The sequence below is a fragment of the Nothobranchius furzeri genome, chromosome 15 (assembly GCF_043380555.1).
Source record: "Nothobranchius furzeri strain GRZ-AD chromosome 15, NfurGRZ-RIMD1, whole genome shotgun sequence".
In the NCBI taxonomy this organism is placed as follows: Eukaryota; Metazoa; Chordata; class Actinopteri; order Cyprinodontiformes; family Nothobranchiidae; genus Nothobranchius; species Nothobranchius furzeri.
In genome coordinates, this window is record NC_091755.1 from 49682919 (window position 1) to 49702815 (window position 19897).

Sequence of the window (19897 nt, forward strand, 5' to 3'; positions counted from 1 at the left end):
TTATGAATATTTACCCATTTTCAACTAGTGCTGTTATTATAGACACAATTCTTTTATTCTTTTTCGATTTAAAGAGACTTTACAGAGTTTTGAAATTTTATGCTCGCGATTGCCCCCTCAGGCCAAAAGCGTAATGGCAGCTTCAATAGTAGGCTCGTGCACGAGGCGCGCATGCTGTACGTGCACACTCCTTAACGAAAATAACAGCTGAGACAGTCAGCTCCGTGTGTGTGTTGCCCGGAGGACAGGAGAACACGAAGCTAATTAATTAAATAATTTGGTTCTGTACCTTTCTCTTCAGCACAGCCGACAAAGGTTTAAGATGGGTCAGTCCTCCTGCATGCTCAGATCATTCCCTTCCCTTGCTTGAAAAATTGTTCCAAAATGACAATTGAACCCACATCTTTTTTATCTGTGAATTCAATGCCGTTTGGCGAGTCTCAAATAAAAATTTGGTCGTCTTACTGTAAAAAAATAACATTAATGTAAAAAAGAAACTCTAAATGAACTATGTTCACATCCAGAATCAAACCCAGGTCTCCTGTGTGAGAGTCTGACGTCTTATTAGGTGAGCTAAAGCACCAGTGATGTATATTGTATCTGTAACATTTATATCCTTTATGACACCTGAAACAACGTCAAACCAAAGAACGGTTCGGAGTGAAAATGGCTATTTTGTTGCTAATTTGCAGGAAATATCTAGAAAAAAGTTCTACAGAAAGTAGCTAAGGGTCCTCAGAAATGTAGCTAGGTTCATCACTAGGCGTTAGGAACAGCGACAAAGGCGCTGAGTTGGCACTACCTCACTATCTGCTGCTAAAGCTACCGATAGCAAATGCTACGGGCTATGCCTGAGCGTGAACGCGCATGAAGCAGCCTGCTCGACCCAAGCAGCTCTCTTTTTCTGTGATTTTACAGAAAAACAGGCAATCACAGTAAAAATGCCAGGGCTCATTCTACAGGACCAGGGCATTGCAGGAGAATGTATGATGAAGACATTTATTATTTCTATACATGTTTTGGCTGTCAAACTTCCATAATGTCCCTTTAAATTCAGATCAAATGTCCCAAATAAAGGCTCTTCAACTTTCTTGTATTTGCAGTGTAGTTACATATAGTCACATGTCAGATTAATATTATAATTAACTTACACAATTAAATAAGCAGCCGGAGCAACACTAATACTGTATGAATAAATAAATCCACTCTAAATTATCTACGTGGTGAATAAACAATTTGGCTGACCAGGAGATAAGAGACCAGCTTGTCCTGCAAACCTCCTGATCAAACGAAATCTCTCCGCTTGAGCAGGAGTCAGCGGGGGAATCGTTCTACACGCTGTTCAGAGCCATAAAACACCAGGTGGACAAGGGGCCCGTGGACGCCGTGACAGGAAAGGCCAAGTACACCCTCAACGACAACCGGCTGCTGCGAGAGGACGTGGAGTACCGCACTCTGGTGAGAGCACAGGCGGGCTTTTTCCGTCCGCTCTACACATCATCTGCTTGTTTTTGAGTTTTAATTTAAAAGACGACAAAGTTTCACTAAAAGTCAGCGGTGTCCTCAACAGCTGTTATGTTTGTTTCTCCAGACTCTAAACGTCGTTACGCCGACCGGGGCCGCCAGCGGAGGCACCAGCAGCCAGACGGTACCGGCTAAGGTTCTGGACTGTGACACCATCACGCAGGTGAAGGAGAAGGTTCTGGAACAAACCTGGAAAGGAACTTCCTTTTCTCAGAGGCCGCACGTCGACTCGTTACATCTCGGTTTGTGAAGTTTATTCTCAATTTTCCTTTTTGAGTGATAGGCTCACGTTATTTTTACTTCATTTGATCTCTTTTCGAAGCAAATAGTCATTTCTAGACATCAAATGCAGAAGAATCACAAGTTTTTCTCGGTATCTAAATGGGAAAAAATAAGAACTGATAATTTTGATCTAAAGTGAAGAATACTTCCAAAGGGAGACAAAAAAAGCAACTTTTCCTTTTCCTTCAGAGTGGCGCGCAGGTGTAGCGGGTCACCTGATTCTCTCGGATGAGGACCTGACGTCGGTAGTCCAAGGCTCCTGGAAGCGTCTCAACACATTGCAGCACTACAAGGTCAGAACCTGTGCAGCTCAATGTGAAACTAAACCCTAAGCTTGTGGAACGGATGAAGAAAAGCTGGTTGTCTGTCTTTGTGATGTAGGTTCCTGATGGAGCAACAGTGGCCCTTGTGCCCAGGAGCAACAAACATCACCTGCATGACAGCCATGATTACATGCCGGGGGAGAGTAAGTCAGTGACATCACAACAACTACTAGATGGATCTTAATAAAGTATTTAACCCTCTGGGGTCCATGGACGCTTATCCGCGTCTTTTGAACAGGTCTGATTTGGGACGCTGTAGCAGCAAGACTCCGCCTCCCTGAGTTTTGGTTTCAATTCAGCTTTAAAAAGGAGATATAAACTACACCCCAGTTTTTAAATTTTATTAATAGGCAACATAAAAGCGGAGTTATGCTAAACTAAAAAATGACCTATTTTTAGACAATCTGATAACTTGTCAAAACAGCAGTTTAGTAATCCGTGAGCGGGAATGTGCTTGTGAACATAAAAAACCAACAAAAACATGAGATCCTTTTGCTGTTGGTGGAAGTCTCACATATTCAACTGATCAAAAGTATCATTATGTAGCTGAGAGAGAGAGGAAGGCCGCACGAGTAACGAGATGTGCGCAAAAAGGAGCCGCTTCGCGGGGAATGGAGTGGCACGAACGGAGTAACAACAAACAATTAGACAGATATTGACGGTAAACTTCATATTTTGGAGCGATCCGGACAGATATATTGTCTCTGCAGTTTAGTAGGCTTTTATTAGGCTTATATAAAGGATGATGAGAAGGATAAATGTCCACCAGGCAGTTCAGATCGTACGGCTGTTTTTTGAACAGGAAGCAGAGGAAGTGGACGGAGACTCACAGCCGGAATCTGAGGCAAATAGCGAGGATGTTGATGACGATGTGGCAGATCCATCCTTCCTCATAGAAGAGTTGGGTCATGATGAGGTAGAGGATGAAGGCAGAGATCCAGCTCCTCGGAGATCCAACAAGAGGAGTGGGCGGCGCCGCGCAGCTGTCAGATCTCGATCTCCGCGGCATGAGGCAGAGCCACTCCCCACTCAAAAATGCATGTGTATTATTGCCAAATTAATAAAAATAATTATAAATTCAGATAGTCCAGGTTGTCCTGAAAAAAATGATACCCCATTAGGCAATATTTGTTGTTTTTATTAGAAAATACAAAAAAAAAAAAACCAAAATGAGTCAAAAATGGTGATGTACACCCTGGACCCCAGAGGGCTAAAAATTGTTAAAAAAAATTTGTTCTTTGCTATATTTATTCATATTTTTTATAAATGTACAGTCTAGATTACAATTCTAAATTATGAAAAACATTTGTCATAAATGTTTGTTGGTTTCACAGTAAAATAAACTTTTTTCCAATTCAGATTTTATGTTTTTGAGTGATTTTAAGGTCTAATATGCAACCCCTTTATGTCCAAGTATAAAAAATAAGTATAAATTCATAAAGTCCAGGTTGTGCTGAAAAGATTGATGCCACATGAGGCAGTGGTTAAGGTTTTTTATTTTGGAAATACAAAGGAAAACTCTAAATTAGTCAAAACGGCAAATTACACCCTGGACCCCAGAGGGTTAAGGAATTGTTGGGATTTGCCTCCACAGCTAATAAATCTTAGCAAACACAAATATAAATTTAGACCTGAATTTAGTTTAGATAAAGTCCCTTAAAGGCTGATAAGCTTTTAATTTAAAGAGATTTTGTTTCATATTTTATTTTCATTTCTACTAAGCTGACATCACCTAAATGGCCACTGGGGGTCGCTGTTTGGCTGTTTGTGCAACGTTAGAAAGCTTGAAAACTTTTTGTTTCTGTTGAATTAGTAGATCAGTTATTAGGTACAAATGATAAAAAGGATGAATCGTCTGAGTTTTACTTTTTCGTCCTCATTCAGCTGTTTGTCTTTTCTCATCAGAGACTCCGATGCTAGATGACGGGGAGGAAGGGGGCGTGAGGCTCTGGCATCTGGTCAAAGCCAGCGATGAGTCGGAGCTGCCGAAGCACCGGAGAGGCAGCGTGAGGGAAAAAGGCGGGGAAAGGGCAAAGGCCATTCCTGAGATCTTCCTCACACGGCTCCTCTCCATGAAGGTGAAAGACGGAACGTTTACCATTCCCGATATCCGTCGTCTGTCTTCATGAAATGAATTTTTTGGTTTTCCGGTTAAAATTTTGGATTCAGTTCGTTAATGCTCATTCTCGTCACCCTCTTCACTTCCTCTCAGGGAACTCTGCAAAAGTTTGTGGATGATTTATTCACTGCCATCCTCAGCACCAGTCGCCCCGTTCCTCTGGCTGTCAAATACTTCTTCGACCTGCTGGATGAGCAGGCTCTGCAGCACAGCATCACAGACCCAGAGACCATCCACATCTGGAAAACCAACAGGTTCTATCCAACATTAAATACTTCAGACAAATGATGGGTCCAAAACCTGCAATAGTACCTAAATATTTCTCTTGTCTTCCCCATTCATATGAATAGTTTACCATTACGGTTCTGGATTAACATCCTGAAGAACCCGCAGTTCATCTTTGATGTGCAGACCTCCGATAACGTTGATGCGGTGCTCTCCGTCATCTCCCAGACCTTCATGGATTCCTGCACGGTTGCCGACCACAAACTGGGAAGGGTGAGTGCACACCAGTGAAATCATCCCTGTGCTCAAAGCAGTGTTAATTTTGACAGAAATTTTGTATTTAGTTTTAGTGTTTTGACTAAAATTAGAACAATGTCATCACCCAATCCAGATTTATGAGGCATTGCTTCAAGAAGCAACAAGTTAGCCAGCCAACAGCACTAAAACAGCTTTTAACACTATTATACTCACGTAGTGCTGTTAACATATACGTACAGTATTTGCCTTTTTTAAGGCATGAGAAAGGTCACCAACTCTGCATAAGCACGCACATGCTCAGTGGCTGACATGTGTATGTAAGCGGATGTCTAACGCTATTGGCTAATGCTGAGGAGCGGTCAATTCAAAATGCATGGGGCTCCACAGGACAACAGATGCTTTTAATAAAAAGAACATTGACGCACTGTCTACACAGGAGTTAAGTGCTCGCCCCGTAATCGGAAGGTTGCAGGTTCGAGCCCCGCTCAGTCTGTCACTGTCCTTGTGTCCTTGGGCAAGACACTTAACCCACGTTGCCTGCTGGTGGTGGTCGGAGGGACTGATGGCGCCTGTGCTCGGCAGCCTCACCTCTGTCAGTGCACCCCAGGGCAGCTGTGGCTACATCGTAGCGCATCCCCACCAGTGTGTGAATTGGTGATTGACTGATTATGTTGTAAAGCGCCTTGGGGGTTCGAGGACTCTAGAAGGCGTTATATCAAATACAGGCTATTTACCATTATATCCCAGTACAGGGCAACACCAATCCTTTAGCAGTTTCCTAAAAAAAAAAAAATACAGTATATATATATATATATATATATATATATATATATATATATATATATATATATATATATATATATATATATATATATATATATATATATATATATATATATATTATATTAGTGGTGGGCATAGATTAATTTTTTTTAATCTAGATTAATCTCACTGTAATCTTGGAATTAATTTAGATTAATCTAGATTAAAATGGCTCATTCAAATTCTGCCAAAGGCATATGTGTATGCTATCTAGAATAAAAGCAAGTCTTTGAGAATGGAGGCGTATTTCTTGTTTCAATAATGCATCACAGACTGATAAAGCAGTTTTACTACGATAACTGATGATGAAAATAAACAATGATCAATAAGTATTTGTGTTTAATAGCTGTTTATTCAGTTCAACAAATTCTGCACTGTAGGTCTACAGAATAGGTCATGATTAACTATTTACAGTCAGTAGCATTTGGTCAATCAGTCCAAGCTCTACTTCTCCTTCCACCAGTCACTCAAGCAGACCAGCTTGTTCACATTGTCTGGTGACAAACTAGATCAGGGGTGTCAAACATGCGGCCCGCGGGCCGAATCCGGCCCGCGAGATGGTTGTGTAAACTTTATTTTCATACTTTACAGTGTAGAGTGAAAATAAACTTATCTTTGTGAGCAAGTTTCCTCTGTAATGAGTATAAATAAAACAAAGCTGCGCTCAAGGCTCACACAAGAACTTGAATCACATCCTGAAGTTGGCCGCCACTCAGGATGTGACTTCTGATATTGATGTGCTGGTGAAAGCTAAAAGATGTAAAGTAAAATGAGTCAAATATACTTTAAGTGCCGCATGAAACTGATCTTGCCATGTGATCTGTAAGCTATTTGAATCACTAAGGAATGTATTTTTTATTTATTGATTTTTTTTATTTATTTTTTTTTTTCAAATTTTCAAGTACACTTCAGGTGTTGTACTTGTACTACACTGTCCTCAGGCTCCAGCCTTGTTTTATATTGATTGTATTAAAACAAAGAAAACAATCTGAAGTTTTTTTTTTATTTATCGGTCTGGCCCACTTGGGACTAGATTTCCCTCAGTGTGGCCCCTGAGCTAAAATGACACCCCTGAACTAGATCTTCTCTTCTGCACAATATGGCCTGCTAAAGAAAAAAGTATATATATATATATATATATATATATATATATATATATATATATCACATAATTCCTGAAAGTGGGATAACTCCGGATCATAGTCTTTAGTGATGCTCAGAACACGTTTCTCCATTTGTCCTCTGCAGGATTCTCCCATCAACAAGTTGCTGTATGCCAGAGACATCCCACGCTACAAACAGATGGTGGAGAGGTAAGAATATGGTAGCCGGTCACCGTTTTGACCCCGACCATAAAAAAACCTCTTTAAGAGTTTAGGCGAGGGAGCGAGGGAAGCTGAGGACATCTGTTAGCGGCAGACAGAAGGTAGACTAAGCCTGCAAGGCTTCCATGCATGGATAGTCTGGGAGCAGGCTGCTACATTTAACTACTCTCAGCTGCACATGAAAGCCTGCAGATGACACTAGTGATATATTAAAGCTCTGCTGGGCAAGGAGATGCTCTGGCCGATTTTCTTCTCAGTAGTAGTACTGGTAGTATTTTTATCCTGTACTTAGATTAAAGTTATTTATAGGAGACGCGCCTGTTTAAGAAACTTAAATGACTTGTATGCTTACCTATGTTTCTTCACTTTAATGAGTGTATTTCTATTTTTAAGGTACTACGCTGACATCCGACAGACCATCCCAGCCAGCGACCAGGAGATGAATTCAGCTCTAGCAGAACTTTCCCGTGTATGTTTTCACGTTTCGCCCAAGAACACAATTTTATTGTTCAGTTTTTAAGCACATGTTAATATGACACTTGTCTCAAAAACAGAATTACACCGCTGAGGTCAACTGCCTGGTGGCTTTATATGAGCTGTACAAGTACATCAACAAGTACTATGATCAAGTGAGTATCACAGAAACACACTCAGAAAGTCTGTTGGAAACCTTTTAAAGCGGTGCTTCACTGACAAACCATTATTAATGATTATTTCTGATTCCAATGGTTCACTCAGTTTTTCATGCAGGCTGAACATGAAAATAGTCTCCTACACCTATCTTCTGCATTAGCTTCTGATAGAAAACAGACGGTGAAACAGGATTAGAAAAGCCTCACAGATCTACGTCACACCGTCACTTAACTCATTCACTGCCAATGACGACTAAAGTCGTCATTTGCATTTTTTTTTACTGTGTGGGCGTCGGACGAGCCCCCGCACCGTGAGAACAAATTGGGACGAGCCTCCGCACCGTGAGAACAAACATCTCAGCTCTAAAGCCGATCTTCATCTGCATACGTCACACTGTCACTTAACTCACTCCCTGCCAATGACGACTAAAGTCGTCATTTGCATTTTTTTTACTGTGTGGGCGTCGGACGAGCCCCCGCACCGTGACAGCAAACATCTCAGCTCTAAAGCCGATCTTCATCCACGTATGTCACACGTCACGTGATCAGGAAGCAGAACATCCATGTGTTAGGAGATCGTTTTGGGCCGCTGCTGTAAAAAAAAAGTGAGGTGCGAACCGGAAAAGCTTCTGCCGATCACAATTCAACAACGGATTATGAAAGAACGGATAATGCTCGAAACGCACGGATTCTTCCTGATGTTAGAGATGAGTCTCCGCTTTGTTTTGGTTGTTTTGCCGTCGACATCCTCCTAGCGCGCAACGTTCTGTGACTCTTAAAAAAACTGTAAAAACGGTGAGAAACGCTGGCAGAGAATGACTTAACATTCATGGACTCACCCATCTTGGCTCATGACAGGGTAGGCTGTTGTTTGTTTAGCGTCCAAGAAGCAGCAGAGAAAGTCTCGGCTAGTAGAAGCTAACTATTAGCAATTGCAACCCCGCCACACAGCAGAACTCCTCCTGGCTTGTGTTATTTGTGGAGATAAAACATGTTGCAGAGCAAACAGACTCAGCGGTAGAATCGTGTTGCTGTGAGGAACTAAGCTGTCTGAAGCTCAGCTGTGATGTGGGCAACTTTTAGTTCCGATGACGACTTACAAGCCATTCAGAGACCACAGCAGATGTTTTGATTGAACGAGAGATCCATCGCTTTAATGTTTCTCTCGTCAGATTATCACAGCGTTGGAAGAGGACTCCACAGCCCAGAAGATGCAGCTGGGCTACAGGCTCCAACAGATTGCTGCTGCTTTAGAGAACAAGGTGACAGACCTATGACCCTGAAACCAGAACTGATTGTTTTCTTGGTTCATGAAGAGAAGTTGTTTGGAGAAGGTGTCCTCAAGAGTATTACAAAGAAACACACTGTGATTTTGCTGAAGTTTGACCAGACTGGTTTAGGGAAGCGTCGACACTGAGGAACTCTGGCTTTGGTTCCTGCGACGCTTTTTGAAAATTCCCACGAGTTTTCTTTGGAAGCGAAGGGACGCCACGCAGATGGGATACAAATGTGAGAAATGCGGAGCAAAGCACATTAAAATGTTCAGTTTCCTCTCAACAAAATGGACAAAATGTAAAACAAAATCATTTTGTTTAGTCTCTTTGTGGATTTCACTTTAAAATGAGCAGAACATTCCTGCCACCAGTGTTCCGGTACGCGTGTTAATCTTCTCTGCTGGAGAAGAAAAAAAGGAGGATTTCGCCATCCATGTCGACAGCGGTGGAGTTTTTTGGAGTCTTCCACAGCTGACCGGTCTGCTTCTTAAACCTGAAAAGGTTTTATTTTATTAGCTTTTACCGTCTTTAGGCCTCTTCTGTAAGTCTTACTCTTTTTGAGTTCGTTCGGTTTGCATTCGGGACTTTTTCATGTTAACCGTTAACTTTTATTTTTGTGGCAGTTAAGATGAATATTTTTTTATGTTTTCTGGCAGTTTTTCTAAAACAATTGTTTAAATTATTTGAAGTTATGTTTTTCCCCGTTTAAGGTAAATGTGTCAAACCAGTTATTGTTTTAGGACTGTGAACGCATCACATTTAGTCTATTATAGTAAAAAAAATACCCAAAGAACTGCACACGTCATCAGATTTGCGTTACTAATTCTAAGTTGCATCAGGTTCAGACAGACTGAGTAAATGTAAAATGATTGAGGATTTCCTTTTGTATAGATTTGTCTTTGTTCAGGTTTTTGTTTCTGTGATCACCTGACTTAACCTGGTGTATACGTATTTTATGCCGAGTCATCTCTACCTGGTCTTACTAAGCTTCTTTTGTATTTCACTCAAACATTTCCAAAACATCTCTTCTGTTCCCAGATCAGATTTACATTCTTGTTGCTGCTGTTGAAGTCGAAACAAGATCTTTAGCCTGTTTTTGTCATTTTCGCTGTTGCTCACGACTCTAAACAAAAGGTGCCTGCTGCTCTGCTACGCCACACATGAAAGGCCGTTATTAGCAGTTTTACCCGTTTATTTATTGTTTATTTATTTTATCGCTTATGTTGTTGGTCATTCATGTCAAAAATATAAAACAATTGGTGTGCCCATTTGAGTCACGTTGCTTTTTTTTTCGTTTTTAATAAGAAACAGAACTGAGCTCAGAACATGATGAATATAACAGTTTTGTGTGACTCATAAACAGATTAAATCAAAATGTTTCTGCTACAAACTTCTGAGTGAAGCTGACAAAAGCTCAGAGTAATCAGAGAGATTCTGAATTTTGAAATTTGGAGAAAAAAAACCCGGTAACAATCAGATACAAAAACTGCATTTTACAGAAAATGAAAATAAATATGCAATCTTTGAAAATAAATTTTGTAAAACTAAGTTTTATCATAAATTATAGCATGCTTGGTGCAATTGGTAGCTCTTCAGCCCTGCAGCAGGAAGTTTGCAGGTTTTAAACCCGACTGCACATCTCCAGGCATATACTGCACGTAGGTTTTGTCCAGAGACGCCGGTTGTCCCTCACTAACCAGAAACAAGCATGTGTGATTTATTTGAAGTGGCCCCTTTAGGTGTGAGTAAGTGTTTGACTAGTTGTTTGTCCCCATGAAGCACTGGAGACGTGTCCAATGTGTCCCCCTCCACCTTGCTGGAGTTGGACACCAGCTCCCAGAGGCTCTAATGAGGAGAAGATGAGTGAGTGAATTAAAGAGTAAAAACTACATGAAAATACAAATTTACAGTATGAAATTGGGAAGAATAAATAAACAATGAATGCATGGACATATTATAGTAGATACAGACAGTTTGGGTCAGGATATGTAATTAAAACAAAATGAACACAAATTATCTAAACTGGCTCTTTCTGTCCTGCTCAATACTAATAGTTTTGATATTATAGCGCCCCCTGCTGCCTGCATTACATTTCTGCTTTCTTCAATTTGTGGAAAAAATGAAATGGATCACAGAAAATGCTCCTTAGACCAATTCTGGCCACTGTCATTTTTTATCTTCTTGTTTTCATATTAAAACCAAACTCACTCAATTAAGAATATAATAGGTCACCATTCAAGTTACCAGAATATGAATCCTTAACAAAATGTTAAAAACGGAATTTCAGTCACTTTTACAAAAATACGTCACGTTTGCCAAAAAATAAAGTCAAGTAAAAGCAACAAAAACATACTTTACACCAGAGTCAAACATCAGAATACATGAATAAACAGTATCTAAAGGGTTATAATTACAATGCAAACAAAAACAAATGTGCAGATCAGTACAGTCACATCTATAGGCCTGTATGGTTCTTGGACTGGACCGCAGCATTCTAGCCTGACTTCAGCCTTGCAAACCATTCCTTAAACAACAAAAGAAGAATAAAATACAAATGTGCGGAGTTGGTCTGCATGCTAGGCAGGTAAGCCTTTCACTCATGCATCAGGTCCTCTGATACAGATGCTATTTTTCACTTTTAAACAAAATGAATACATATGAATATAAATTAATGTAGAATAAACTTGTGTTTAGTATAAATTAAAAAAAAAGTCATGACACAAATTTCATACTGCACCAACATTTTGTGTGACAGTAAATAAAACCAAGGGCTGAACAAGCACTGAGGTCGAACTCGAGGTGAAACCCTGCTTTCTTATGGTTTTAGCATAATAAACGTCCCATCAGACCCTTGGAGATCATTAAAATGTCATCCAGACGCCTGCATGACAGCTCCTTCCTGTTAAATTATCCGATCCAGCTGTAGGGGTGGCACTCCACCAGGGGCATCTCCTTATAAATGACCTTATAGCCGCAGCCTGCCCAGACGCGATGGCACTTCTTGGGCCATGAGGTTGGTTTCATTGGCCTGAAGGGAAGCATCATCACGAATCAGCTGCAAGAAGTCATGCTTTTATCAAACGAATGAACGAGATGATGAACTCACGTGAAGCAGTAGAAGCCAAACTCATGACAGAAGCACTTGTCACAGCCTCTCCTGAATGACTCTCCAGGTTTGAAGAACTTGTCCTTGTATGTGCAGGTGCCTGAGGAAGAATCAAGGAGTTACAGTGAAGTAGGGTACCAACACTCCTAGCCTGCATACACGTGGGCCCCATATGGAATATGCATGGGAAAGCTGTACGAGTCCCAACAGGCCTGGTCTGCGGTGACCCTACCGGGGTTTGCCTTTAATGAGCCCGTGTATGAGGCAAACCACCTGAGTTCCTCCGAAAACCCACGAAGATGCCGTTCAAATCTATAAGGGGAAACCTTCATGGGGCCACCACTGAAACCGCTGACAAAACCAGTTGGGACCCATATATATTCTTTATGGGACTCACGTAAGTACACTGGTCAGAGTTAAAGGGTAAAACTACGTTCTCCTCCTGTTGGAACACCTAAAGCCTCCCTGGAAGCTTCCCTCATGGGGTAGTCACCTTGAGAACACACTGATCTGTAACGTAGAACCCCCCCCCCAAAAAAAAAAAAGAGGCTGAGTGCATGGCTGGAGTGTGGAGGACAGAAAGTTTTCGGTCAGCCAGTCGTGGTCGTTTATCTCCGTGCAGGGTTGATTAATGTGGAGAACATCAACCCTTCAGCATGGAAGGTTGAAAAAGTGATTTAGCTAAATAACAGGAAGTAGCTCCTACCTTTTCTGTGGTACATGGAGGCTTCAGAGGAGCTGCTGCACAACAGAAGGATGAGGACTGAGCAGAAAGTGAACGTCGGCCACAAGGCGAATCCCTGAAGGTTTGTCTCTAAATAAGTCATGCTGGAAAATCAAACTCTGCTTTGGGAAATATTTATTTTCTAAATCTAACGGGACCGTCCAGCAAAATCCAGTCGAGTCCTTTTGGGTGTCTAGCAGAGGCAGGCTAATATTTATAGTCTCTGTGTTTAGTTTTCAGCTTTGATTCAGAGGAGGAAGTGTTTGGAGTTTGGATGTGCGTCCATGCGTGCCTAAATATTACCTTTGGCTGATGTTTGCCACATTACGACCACGTGGGTGAAGGGCTGAGCCAGGTTCGCTGGTGGCCTCTTCAACAGCTGGAGTCGTTTGTCAGCCTGTTTACCGCCGTTTTGTTCTTTCTCACCTTCTTACTGAAGCAAACATGCTGACTCATGAAAGTCAAACCCCTATTTTTATATTTGCTGACTCCATCAAAGAAGAGAAGAGAAGCGTGCGGTGCTTAAATTACCTTTTGTCTGATGGACCAAATCATCTCAGTAACCTGTTTCACCGCATCAGGAGTGTCACATTTCACTGTTTATTAAGCATAAAGTAAAGAATGCAGCTTCATCAGGAAAGTGAGAGGTGACACCTTAGTTAATGATCCTTTATCTGGACATTTTGATCTTGTTGACCCTAAAATACAACAGCTTAGTGTTTCATCGCTTAGATACTTTGATGATTTCCCTTTGGTGCCTTTTTAGAAACCATTAAGTCATTTTTGGTCAAGACCTGTCTTAACAGGACATTTTTATTCAGGGCTGTGGAGATTTTAGGGAACTTCTCTTTGACCAGATTATGTTAAAACGACTTTTGATTACGTGAACTCTTTAATGAAGGGTACATATAATACACATCAGCTGCATCAGAAACTAGGAAGACTTAAAGAGCAAGTCACACACACGCAGGCTCACAACGACATTGTGACATCATATGGTACCAGCTAACGTTCTAGGGTACCTCTTATCCAATAGCGACAGAAGATTTAAATTCAAATGCAGTGCAGAGTTTTCACCTGACAACGGCACAACACACAGTTTTAGGCAGAAAATAAAATGTTAACAAAAATGTAGTAAAGTGCAAAACTATTGACTACACGTGTCTGCAGCACGATAAGACATGCATTTATATAGTTTATCAGAAAAGAAAGTTGATTTGGGGGTGACTTGCTCTTTAATCCAGCAATGTTGTTTGTGTCTAAGAGCCAAACAAACATCAACCTTAGACGCAAATAAGCATTCCAGCTTTCGGCCTTCACCTAGCGGGATCTCAGACTGGATGGGTCATATCAGAGCTGTCTACGGGTTCCTGATATCAGAGTTCACTCCACCGGCAGTGCCCATCAACCCCCCAGATCCAACGAGAACCTCCACACCAAGGGTGCGTAGACTTGGCATGACAGATTGCGTCTGATGCTGTTTTTAATAAACAACTCTCTAGTTTATAACCAAACAACAATTTCTTTTACACCCAGATTTCACAATTTCTCTCAGATACCAAGAACGGTTGCTACAACATCTAACTTCCATTACAACACCTCACATCTCATTATTCATATCTTGTCATGTATAAGTTATTAGTTTAGGAAAAATGATTAAATTCATTTTATAAACTACATACTGACTCTGTCTGAATTAATACGAAGTGTGTTTATGGTCCCTAAAGAAGCAAAGAACCCTAAAATCTTCTGATTAAACATTCAAAGATCAGATTAATATTTCATAGTTATATGGAATAATCACATCTTATTGGTCATAATCAATATGTTTTAATTGCTACAAAGCATAAAAAAGAGATTACGATAAAAGATAGAACATAAAACCGTTGAACAAAAAGTAAAATAAACAAATCCATCCATCCATTTTCTGAACCCGCTTGTCCACGTAGGGTGGGGTGGGGTGGGGTGTGTGTGTGTGTGTGTGTGTGGGGTGGGGGGGGGGGGGTGGGGGGGGGGGGGCGCTGGTGCCTATCTCCCGCGGTCAACGGGCAATCAGGCGGGGTACACCCTGGACAGAGAGCTAGTCCATCGCAGGGCAACACAGAGACACACAGGACACACAATCATGCACACACACACTCACACCTAAGAACAGTATAGACAGACCAATCAACCTAACAGTCATGTTTTTGGACTGTGGGAGGAAGCCAGAGTACCCGGAGAGAACCCACGCATGCACAGGGAGAACATGCAAACTCCATGCAGAAAGATCCCAGGCCGGGAAGCGAATCCAGGACCTTCTCGCTGCAAGGCAACAGCTAATACACAAATCATAAAAGCTAAAAAGAAGAAAAGGGCAGACGGCTACCAGAAAATCCCTAATAAGAAAATGGCTGCTGGAATAAATACGATTAAGATTTGATTTGAAAGTAGACAAAACCGCCATCAGATGCATGCCGTCGGGGAGTTTGTTCCAGAGTGAAGGGGCCCTCACTGAAAACGAGCAGTCACCCCAGTGTTTATATCTAGACCGTGGACGTTCTGGAGTGAACTTGCACGTTGACCTCATAGGTCATGCTGGCTTACAGTTATAGGTTAATGTTCGATACAGAACACATTAGTACAAATTTAGCACAAATCCCTCTCACATAAAGCAATTTCGGCAGTTTTATTTTTGATATTTTAAGTACCTTCCAGAATGAGCCATTTCACGGCTCTGCCTCTAAGAAAACAAGCTGTTGCTGGCCACACCCACCCATTCCCTGATTGGCTGCTATGGGATGAGGAGCTCTGATGTGGGAGAGGCTCAGATTAGAGCTGCTGTTCCTCCAGTATTGCCAGGTGAGGGAGGACTCTTTGCCATTTTCCTTTAGTGTGACATCACAAACGGGGAATTTTTGAAGCGACTCATTTTAGACAGCTAAATCCTGAAACCAAACAGTGACAGAAAACAAATGGATGGTTTTAATTAATGTTTGGAGTGTTTATAGTGGCAGTAGAGACCCAAATGGCAGCACAAAAGGATGCAAAAGGTGAATTTTGCATAATATGTCCTCTTAGAATGCTTTCAGTTGGTTTAAAATGTTGCAGCAACAGTTCTAACAGGAGCGGTCAAAAGTGAGTATCCTATTCCATCTTCTCTACATTGGTGACTGACTTCATGGCCTATCACCTAATTCCTTATCGCCCCACTGGCACCAGCTGTTCCTAAGATGCTGGTTCACTTGTGGTTCTTTGCATCTCTAGGACAGAGCTATGCAGTTCTGGGCCTTGAGGGCCGGTATCCAGCACATTTTAGTTTAAACCCTTCGTCAACACACTTTATTTAATCAGCAGGTGATTAACAGACTTCTGCAGAGCCTGATGAGCTGCTGCACAGGTGATTCAACCACTGAATCAAGTGTGATGGAGCAGAGAAACCACTAAAACGTGCTGGATACCCCTCCAGGCCTGGAATTGAATAACCCTGCTCTAGGATCATATTTGGTAGCAGACCTTTAGAGTTTTCAGGCCCCTTTAATATGGAATCAGATTCGTTTTTGGTTTCAGTGAAAAGACTTTACGGGGATCATACACCAGTTTTTAGCTGACCCAAGGTCAGTTCAACTTCTTTCACCTCACTCAACGGATCCTTTTCTGTGAAAAGGATGCAGCTGGACATTTGATGAGTGGAAGCTTGTTGGTGATGTTGGTCATTCACTATGTCTCAGACCCATACAAGAGCGCAGTAGTTTTTAAACTTGCCATCATTAATTTAATGTTACAGTTCCACCAAACAGACGGCCTTTATTAAGCTGACAACGATTAATGTAGTAATTATTTATGCTTTGCACCGAAACATTTCAGAAGGACCAAAATAAACCTTTGTCATGTGGGACTTACTGCGTTATACACTAAACTGTTTGGGCTCCGTCGCTACAACGCGCACACGCGCACACACACACACGCACACGCGCACGTGCACACGCACACACGCACACACACACACACACACACACACACACACACACACACACACACACGCACACACACACACACACGTTTGAGGTCAGTCCCTTCCTTCCTGACAGCCTAAGGTCGGGAACCATTTAACACACCATGCTCTGACAGGAGAAAGCAAAGCAGACCTCAGCGGACTGGAAGGAAGCTGCAGCGCCTCTGCAGACAGAACACACGACCGTCGTCCATGTCCACTCTGGGTATCTCAGAGGTGCCTGACGGCACCGCTTTGCTCGTCCTCAAAGTGGCGCCATATTGGATTGAATATAAACTGGTAGTTTTTAGATCTGGCAGTAATCTCAGATTTTAGAAGAGATCGTAGCACCTTTGTCTAAACCTAGCCATAGGATGGTTAGGGCTTCGGTGGCAGCTCAGTTTAACTTTGTTATTTCCGCTTCAGGTTTTTTTTTGTCTTTATTCACCATTATGTTCAGCATTGCATTAACATCCATCCATGTTCAGGGTCATGGGGTCCTGGTATCCACCTCCAGCCACACACCTGGTTCCTGTTTGTCCATCATCACGCTTGACTTGTCACGCTTGACAGCATTGCCAGTTTCTTTCATGCCCTCTGTTTATTTCCAACTTTTCTTTTCCAACCAGCCTTCTGCCTCCCAGTTCTTTTTGTTGTTGATAGGAGCTTTAGTCCTCTCAACCTGGAGTGGAATTTCATTTAGTGTACATTTTTTAAATTTCACCTAACTATTCTGGATTTTGCAGAACCTCAGAAAAGAAGTTAATCTCAGCATGCGTGAACGCCCAGTCTCGGGACACCTTTGGCCAGAATAATTCTCATCTCCAGCTGTTTCACTAGCCAACCCTAAATAGTATCTGTTTGTAATTCCAGCATCTGATTTTGTTCATTAGACACTGCTCAACTTCCACAACAGTTCACTTCACTGCAAAAAAAAAAAAAAAAAAAGGACCATAAACCAGGTGAATAAAAAGTTTGTTCATTAATTTTTCAGAATGTTTTTTTTTTTAGCCCAAAACAGAAAAACAGAATAAGGTAGAATTTGTTTAAAGACTTGATTTTACTGCAAATACAAATGACCTTCTGGGAAGACGGAGGGACTTTTCAGTCACTGAAGGAAACAAATTGACATTTCCTAAAAGTTTCTCTTATGCTATTTAATGTTAAATGCATTCGATATTTGAGTCAACCAACATCCTGTAATTTGCAGCAAAACCCAGAAGTTTTGTTCAACATCCTGCTGGGACAAAAAGCTTTCCCACTTAATTCCAGCCCTTAAAAGTTAAACAATCTGATAAATGGCTGCGGTGACAGTGAGGTAGGTTGAGGTCAACAGATTCGTCACGAGTGAATGAGGCTGACTGTGGTAGGTTGAGTTGCTATGCAAGAGAGGGTTGCCTTTGAAAATGTGGTGGGTCAGAAGAATAGGACCACACAGACACTAAAAATGACATTTTCTATTAGTTTTAATAACAAGTCGCTAATCTGCAAATATTTACCATGGCAAAATGAAAGAGAGCGACTTTAATATGGAAACAAAAAAAAAAGGTTTATTTTTGATGCAGGTTATGAATCATCACCTTTATTTTGCATCACATTTTTTTACTGGTCATGCTGGAGCTACGGTGTTTTGCAGAAATGTGGGATTTTTTAATGATTTCAAGATCTGAGTGTGGACTAGACTCTTGTCTAGGTATCACTCTGACCTTTCCAAGGTAATTCCTTCCAGTGAATTTTCTTTGATGAACTACAAGATCATGTTACTCAGAATGGCACAACCAAACAGTTATTGATGGCAGTGTTTGCACCTCACAGCACCAAACAGACAATATAGTCAAATAAATTAAAAACAAGCATCAGTAAGAAGAATTTGGGGGTTGTGGTTCCGTTTTTTGAAGTTTTCTCTTTTGTTTTTGCCATTTTGAAAAATTGAAGCAGAAAAATTATTTGATTTAAACCCAAAATGGTAATCTCTTTATTTCAAAGTGTCTTGAAAACAAATGTTTGCAAACATCTTTGTTATGCTGGAAATATTCTTTCATGCTCTGAGGAGTAACGAGATAAAATGCCTCAAGTTTGTCTTTTTTAAACGTTTGTTTTATGGCACCATGGCATTAGGCAACAATGTGGAACAAGAGGTTTTTAGGTTCATCCTTAAATCATTTGTCCAGATTGTTTGCAAGTTTTTACATGACACTGGTTTTTCTCTACAGTAGATTGAAAATCTTCTAAATCTGTCAAAGTGAGTGAGTCAGTTGACTCAAAATACATTCAAGCAGATGCAAAACCAAGCCACTAAAAATAAAAGAGCTGGCAACGATCCGTAGTAGAGCTGAGGAGCGGAGCTGCAAACCACCAAGGGTAGAAGCAGAACCTGAGAGACAGGGGAGCATATATAGTAGCAGAGGTGATTAGTGAGTGAGTACAGCTGAGAGGGAGCAGGTGTGTTACGAGGGAAGCAATGAAAACAGGAGACAATGAACAGACGTGTGGTGAAAGCTAACAAAAACCCTCAATGCAAAGACTCCAACATGGCTACAGAAAAGGAACACTGGAATGAATATTGCTTTCATTGACTCCGCTGACAAAAATGTAAAATGTATGAATCTTTCCTGCCATTTTACTCATTTGGTTAAATTGAATTTGTTTTTATGGACAAGAAGGTTGATTATTTTCATGATCAGCTGATATCTTACAATAAATACTGTAATTAAAGACCAGGTTCACAGAGAAACCATTTTTTCTTTGTTATTTTTGAAATATGATCAGTGTCTCTGAGTTCATGCTGGACGTGAACGTGATCTTTTACCCATATTTTCTGCATTAGCCGCCAATAGAGAAAAGATGGAGAAATGCACGGGTCAGAAAAAATCACACAGATCTGTCATTTCGAAAATCTGAATTCATGGACTCACCCATCTTGGCTCATGACTGTGGACAGCTGGTGTTCATTTTTTACAGCCAGGAGAGAGCAGATCACGCTCTGGCTAGTTGAAGCTAACTGTTAGCATGAGCAGCTCCACACCATATCAGAACTCCTCTAGGCTGGAGTTATTGGTGAAGATAAAACATCAATGTTGCAAAGCAAAGACAGTCTGTGGAAAAGTCATATTACTGAGGTGAGATGTCTGCATATCAGGATTATTGATGAGCAAGACCCCAAATCCTGCCGTTTTCTTCCCCTCAGTCTTTCGGCTAATCCTGCTTCCTGAAACAGGAGTGCCAGAGCTTTTTTCAAAGAAAATTCCTCACAAGGCATTGATTTATACTAAAGACCACAGCAGATGTACTGAAAACATAACTGAATGAG

General features: G+C 41.2%; 1 protein-coding gene across 3 annotated transcripts in view; it reads left to right on the top strand.

Moving 5' to 3' along the window:
- The window catches only part of plxnb1a (plexin b1a), a 76730-nt gene extending 67796 nt beyond the window's left edge, over positions 1-8934 (top strand). For all 3 annotated transcript variants that reach the window (XM_015968608.3, XM_015968607.3, XM_015968609.3), the window contains 11 exons: positions 1312-1458; positions 1592-1766; positions 1996-2099; positions 2188-2272; positions 4035-4207; positions 4342-4502; positions 4599-4746; positions 6802-6866; positions 7272-7347; positions 7433-7507; positions 8683-8934. In XM_015968608.3, the coding sequence (XP_015824094.3) occupies positions 1312-1458; positions 1592-1766; positions 1996-2099; positions 2188-2272; positions 4035-4207; positions 4342-4502; positions 4599-4746; positions 6802-6866; positions 7272-7347; positions 7433-7507; positions 8683-8787 (1314 nt within the window). In that variant the 3' untranslated portion in view covers positions 8788-8934. The remainder of the gene's footprint in view (positions 1-1311; positions 1459-1591; positions 1767-1995; positions 2100-2187; positions 2273-4034; positions 4208-4341; positions 4503-4598; positions 4747-6801; positions 6867-7271; positions 7348-7432; positions 7508-8682) is intronic.
- The last annotated feature ends 10963 nt before the right edge of the window (positions 8935-19897 follow it).